General features: G+C 39.3%; 2 protein-coding genes across 2 annotated transcripts; one reads left to right on the top strand and one right to left on the bottom strand.

The window, feature by feature from the left end:
- Positions 1-1,037: 1,037 nt before the first annotated feature.
- Positions 1,038-2,108, top strand: LOC113162335 (urotensin-2 receptor). The gene has a single exon (XM_026360410.1). The coding sequence runs from the start codon at positions 1,038-1,040 to the stop codon at positions 2,106-2,108; it is 1,071 nt and encodes a 356-aa protein (XP_026216195.1).
- A 1,053-nt stretch (positions 2,109-3,161) lies between these two features.
- On the bottom strand, positions 3,162-6,328 carry lgals2b (lectin, galactoside-binding, soluble, 2b). Its single transcript, XM_026360257.1, has 4 exons — positions 6,272-6,328; positions 4,737-4,810; positions 4,348-4,507; positions 3,162-3,527 (listed from the first exon to the last, which is right to left on the bottom strand). Exons 1-4 carry the CDS (start codon positions 6,272-6,274, stop codon positions 3,381-3,383), a joined length of 384 nt encoding a protein of 127 aa, XP_026216042.1. The 5' UTR covers positions 6,275-6,328; the 3' UTR covers positions 3,162-3,380.
- Between the last annotated feature and the right edge of the window lie 556 nt (positions 6,329-6,884).

The following is a 6,884-nucleotide window of genomic DNA, read 5'->3' as shown; positions in this document are numbered from 1 at the left end:
GAAACCCCCACAGAACACAGACACAACAGTCTTGTTAAAAGTCTGGAGTTAAATGCAGAATGGGTGATGTTGTTTTCTTGCCATCAGTGTAGATCCACGCAGGTGCAGAAGAGCTGCAGTGAAGACTTGTGGATTATTTGGATAAAACAAAGGGATCTTTGTTAAAATGTAGTATGAAAGAATTAAAGTAGAAACACTAAAGAAAGAAGACAAGATGGATTTTGACTGGATCCTTTACAGCTGCTGATCTTACTTTGTGCAATCAACAAAATCTACTCAAGACGCCGTGCTAAAGAAGAAAGAGCATATTTTCCTCCACTTTTGTGTCAAAATGGACAAAAGAATTGTTTCATCGTGAGAGACTCTACAGATGTCAGCAACTGAAGTTTTCTCAAGCACATCTCTCCACCCGAGGAGTTTGCTCTCAGAGATTTCAAACTCAACTTAAAACTCAGTTCCCTGAGTGGATTTGCCAGCTCACTGCTTCCAAATGACCCTTGTCGAATGTCCAAGACCCAAGAGCGAAATCCCTGTACTCTCTAACGTAGAATCTCTCCTGTTTGATGCTTCTTGAGGCCTCAAATCTTTGCTGGAGGCTTTGTTGCTATGTCAGTATTAGAGAAGTATAGGATCATGGCCGTGTGGAGGACCTTATTTTTACGGATAAGGCCTGCCAGCCACAGGCAGCTCTTCAGCTGCTGAAGCTTCAGTGTGCTGAGTCTACAATTTTTCTGTGGATTAATACAGTTGTGATTCTTGTTGTCTCACGTAATGCCATCGGTTCTATTTCTTGGATTTAGTTTTAACAATTTAGAGTTTCTAACAGAGTTCTGTAAAGAGTTATGACATGTAATGTTTGCTTGTCACCTGGGAAAACTCTCATCTTCACATCACAGCATTAAGTGCTTATGAAAACTTTTCCAAATTATTGCCGAAAACCTTTTTAACTTATTGCAGAAGTGAGAAAAGTATCTGTGGTAACTGACTGTTTGAGAAGCTTGAACACAGACCCCTGACCTTCGATCTGTGAATCGACCATGAACTACACTCCTAATGCCACCATCACTCCACAGCTGGGACTTGTTCTAAGCCCACGAGCTGGAGATGGAAAACCTCAAGAGAGTGGTGGTGGTGGTGATGGTGGAGGCCTTTGGGTGACATCCCTGCTTGGTACCACACTGATCATCATGTGCACTGCTGGCATGGCAGGCAACACATACACGCTCATTGTTACACGCTCAGCTGCTCTGCGCCGGACGGGCTCCATGTATGTTTACATTGTTAATCTGGCTCTGGCGGACCTGCTCTACCTCTCCACCATCCCCTTTGTGGTCTGTACCTACTTTGCCCACAACTGGCTGTTTGGTGAAGCCGGCTGCCGCATCCTTCTGAGTCTCGATCTTCTCACCATGCATGCTAGTGTTTTCATTTTGGTTGCAATGAGCCTGGAGCGTTACCGTGCTGTGGCCAGGCCCTTCAGTGCACACAGATCCTCGTTCCGCACTCAAAGGCTAACTGCAGGGATTGTTTGGGGTTTAGCTTTTGTGCTGACACTGCCTATGATGGTAATGATGCAACTCAGGGAGCGCAAACCCACTGCAGCAGGTTTGGTTAAGAGTATCTGCTTCCCTACCTGGACTCCTGAGGGCTTCAAGGCATACATCACCATCCTGTTTTTTACAAGTGTTTTAGTGCCTGGATTGGTCATTGTTGGACTGTATGCTGGGCTTGCCAGACGTTACTGGGCAGCCCAGGCTAGCTTGGGAGGCAGCAGTTGCTCTGTCAGGAGAAGAGGACTCAAACAAAGAGTTGTATCAATGATCTTTAGCATTGTAGTGGTCTACTGGGCATGTTTCTTGCCTTTTTGGGGGTGGCAGTTAGCCAAACTGTTCTCTCCAGAATCCCTCAAAGGTTTGTCTGCAGCTGCTCATAATTATGTGAATTTCTTTGTCACGTGTCTGACCTATGGGAACAGCTGTATCAATCCATTTCTTTACACTCTTTTGACCCGGAACTATAAGGATTACTTGGCACAGAAAGGTCAGTCTGCAGGGTCAAGCAGGACCGACCCTGGATCAGCCATGACCACACCACTGCAGGACGTTTAAGGATGAATAAATGAGGACAACAATAGAACGGACTCACCAGCCCGAGAGGACATTTTCAAACTAGGAATTTTGCACAAAACATAAAAATCTCATAATTGTAAGCAAACACATGTGGTGTGATGTTACACGTTCCCTACTACTGTTAATGATTCACAGAAAAAAATCAGTGCAGCAGGAAAATCTGACTTGTTAGATGGTGAATGACAAACGTGTTTAATAGGATGTGTGATGTTTTTAAATTTGAGTTATTTTAAAATTTGCATTGAAACTGTTACAAAATGGTGAAAAGGTGCTGATTTGTATAATTGACTGATTAAAAGAAGTGACCACAGCACTCACTGACTTTGTGATTGCTGAAAAAACATTTCTAATCTTTGGACAATCATTTAAAATGTAGTTCTACTTTACCATTTGCTGAACACGCGCACACACATTTCATCTACTTCCAGGGAATGTTGTTGCATTGTGCCACATTCCTCAAGCTCAGGCCACAACTCTTTGAGTCCTACTGTAAATTGTGTCTGTAGGAATGTGCTTCATCTCACGTCTCTCGTATATTGTCCCTCATCGTCTTGCATTATCCTGTTTTGTCGTCTATCATCTGCCATATCCTCACAGTCCAGTATATATATCGACCACATTCACACTGCGTGAAACTTTTATTTACAGCTCCTGTTTAAATTTTTCTTTCTTTTGCTTCATTGTTTTTTGTTGGTGTTTAACATATGTTAACACGCAGCTTTCTTTATGTGAAAGAAGTGGTGGAAGATGCCTAATATACATATATAACGTATATATATATATATATATATATATATATATATATATATATATATATATATATGTGAAATACAGATTTTTTTTTAGTAACTGCTTTACAAGTTTAGATGCTGTTTTAGATTTACCATTTATAATGACTGTGTTCTAAGAAAGTTGCATGAAGTTAAAATGGCATAAATGTAAATTAAGCAGCTATGATACAGATAAATGGAAATTATGTTGTACCAGTGTGTGTCAGAGAGTGAGTAATGATGACAAACACAGATGATGCTCTTTTCGTTTTTTCACAGCATTTATTAGCAAATCCAGGAACCAATGAGATGTCGAGTGGACGCAGTCACATGAGATGTGCTGTGGCTCCCTCTCTGGGCCATGTCTTCTTATTACAATATAAGCAGCAACTGTTAGTTTACATTTATATGTAATGTAAAACACACTATTACTACAACAAACAAAATGTGGATATGTCAAGGGTCAAGAAGAGACTGATCTCTACTTGATCTTGATGCCAACAATCCTTGCATCGCCGCTCACGTCGAAGAACTTGTACTTGACGTCTCCCAGACGGTTGGGGAAGTTCATCATGGAGCCATCAGGAAGCTTGATGTAAAACTGCTGGGAGTTGAAGTTGATGTAAAACTGTAAACGAAAGAGAGTGAGGGGACATACGGATAATGTTTAATTGTCAGTCATCAGTTACTTCACACTGTTGCATAACCAACAGATCAGAAAACCTGCCTGTAAGATACTAAAATACGTAAGATAAGTAAGATAAGAAAATACTGAAGCAGCCAGTGAGCGTCTTTCTGTAGTCATTAAGTTTTATGAGTCTATAAACCTCTTTATGATTGTGTAGCTCAGTGTTAGTTGACCTAACAGTGTTATAGCACTGATATCAAAGCTGCTAATAACCTCATTATGGTGAAAGACATGTGTGAACTATATTCACACTACAAAGCAGCTTTGAACCTTTGTTGCTTGAACAATCATAAAACCATATGAGTTAAATCCTTCAGGATGTGATGTGAATCATGAAATTAATGCAATGCAGGTAAAATGATTAAAGCAGTGGATTAAAGCAGGCTTTATGCAACCCAGTTTGGAGCTTGAATAGCTCCTGCAGTATGTCATTTCTTTTCCCTTTCACTGTAATTGTCACCTGTGGTTGATGTTGGCAAAGGTGATAGAAAAGTATACTATGTGCATGTGTATAAAGTTCTCGCTTTATTTAGACTAAACCTTAAAATTGTTACTGTATCTGAAAAGATCCGTTGATTATCAACATAGAAATAATACATTTTTATGCTTTGCTCTGTTTAATATCTTTATAAAACTGAAAGTCTTAGACATGTCATTGGTAGGTGTATTTCAGAGAGCACAGTTCTGTTGTTTGGTATCAGACAAGCAGACAGTGATTACAGACAATTCACAAACTCTGTACCAATCTATCAGCACACACCTTGCATTCCTCCCCACATGAAAAGGGCAAGACTCCGTCACACTGCTCATCACCCCAGCATCCCCCAGACAAGGAGTTGCAGACAATGCTGCCAGCCTCAAAACGGGGATTGAAGTGCAGCGCGATGTTCTCAGAGTCGTGACCGATGTTGATGGCAAAGCTGCAACGGAGGCAGGAACAGAAAGGTCAAAAGGGTGCAAGGTAAACGGAAGAAGTGGTTAAAACACTAAACTATCTCACAGTACTCTGGCTCAACTTCCTCTTTATTCTTCTTTATTGATCCACATGTAAATGCTAAACTACATGAACCAGAGATAATGGCTGTAGAGACACATTTTCAGGAAGTGCTTCAATAAGTGACAACTTGATATCACATGTGGAAGTTTTACCTGCTGCAGCTGTCATTGGGCTTGATTCGGATCTTGAACTCATGCCCCTCCTTGAATGTCATGTCCTTGACGAGCTGTAAATAACAATGACAGAGGAAGAAGGGAACTTATGTGTATGGATGGGTAGATGGATGGATGGGTCAGATTTAAAGTTACATTTACAGTGGTGACGTAGAATAAAACACTGCCAACTGAAAACCCAAGTTAGAAGAAGTTAAAAGATTCTTCAGTTTTGATAGACTTTTACCATATGGTGTCAGTATTTAGGTGTTGCACACTAGCTTTTAAAATTTATGACATTAAAGACAAATATAAATGATTGTGTATACAATGAGAGAACTGATGTTCATAGATGTTCTTATCTCAGCTGTTGATGATCAACCAGGGTGGAACTGTGTACCCACGGCTGTAAAAGTACTGAGACAGGAAGGCGCCTTATTTGTTCGTTGGCATGTGGTCGTCACATAGAGGCAGTAAAACCATAAAAAATACACTCACATAGGGACCTAACATAATAGATTTGCAGAAACTAGCAACCTATCAGTACCACACATCTCTATAAAGTCGGTGCACATGTAGCAATTGCAGATAAAACAGAAATTTTAAACATCTAACACACATACTGAAACACCTAAGGTGGAAGTTAAATGTTTGCATCCTGTAATATCAGTGAGTGAAACTGGTCAGTTAATCAATGAAGCAATAACTTGCATTCACTATTGTCCTCCCTATCAGGAATCACCTGATAGTTTCACATGAACTTCAACATTCTTCCACTATATACCTGTACCACACCCATGGATAACTCAACCTACACCACAGACAAACTACAAACTTCAAAGTCACATCTTACTCCTACAGATTAGCTGTTTATCATTGACTATACAGGGTGAGTAGATATATGTTAAGTTGTACAAACTACTGCCAGTAGGAGTGGGGTGAATCATCAAATGCCTGTTTTGATAAATGCATGCATTTATAATATTTTTAATATGTGAAATAATGGCATTTTCTGTATTTATTTTTTGCTCAGTGACAACAGCATTCTTCCTGAGCTTTATGAATACTTCTAATTCATATACTGATTCATAGTAATTCAATACTAATAGTCCTCTTATTTGCTCTGTCTTGCACAAGTGTATGAATTCACGTAAAATATTAAGATATACAAGAGATCATTGTTCCCTGCCTGAACTTTAGTGATTGATTGTGCATTTGATTGTGGATATGTCACTTTAAATGAACCACTTTGGCTACTGTTATCCAACCAGTAAATGTGATATGAATGAATATTTGTTTGAATATGTTAAGTGAGGAGTGCCAATCTCAGCAGCAATATACACAGCATTTTTGAATATTAATACACTGATTGTGCTCTGCTTAACATTAGTGCATAAAATGTTACAGCTCAAAATAGAGAAAACTAGTTAGAAACATGCCTTGTGTAAAACCAGACATAAAATAATGAATGCAAACATTTGTACAGGTGGACAATAAAGAAGTGTCCAATGAGTTAGTCTGATCACACCACTTACCATCTTGACTGCCTTCGGTGGGTTGTGCCTGGAGTGAGAAAGCTCTGCAGGCAGGTGAGTGGTTTATATAGGAGTGGGGATGTTGGGGGCAGGGAAGAAGTGACAGGAACTAGCTGTAAAAAGAATTATCACTATGATATTTGCCCTTTTCTGAACTCACTGTTCTGCTTCATACTATAGACATTGGTTGCCATATTTGGTCATCATCCCCTGCATGAAACATGAAAGAAATGTACACAAAATAATGCAAATCTACATACTTTCGTTTGCAGATATTATGTTTTTAAACATTTACATTCATAAGGAAAATTAAGCTGCTCAAGAAACTTGATTTCTCAATTACAAAAAAAGAAGTACTGGCATGTGAACTTCTTTTTATGAAGTGCCTGAAGTCCATTTTTGTTCTTCTCACAGTTATGGTTTGCTTATGTATGAATTCTTAATTTATAATATGTCACTGTAAAATATATGTTTTCGATGAGTGACTTTTAAGAGAGGAGAGACTGTTCATTATTTTCTACTGTAACATTCAATTAATTTCACCTTTATTTGGAAATTCAGTGAAGCCAGGAGCAAGTGTAATCTAATGGTGGGCAGCTTGTGAGAAGAAACT

Source organism: Anabas testudineus, chromosome 1, assembly GCF_900324465.2.
Source record: "Anabas testudineus chromosome 1, fAnaTes1.2, whole genome shotgun sequence".
Taxonomy (NCBI): domain Eukaryota; kingdom Metazoa; phylum Chordata; class Actinopteri; order Anabantiformes; family Anabantidae; genus Anabas; species Anabas testudineus.
This window is presented reverse-complemented; position numbering and strand designations above follow the sequence as displayed.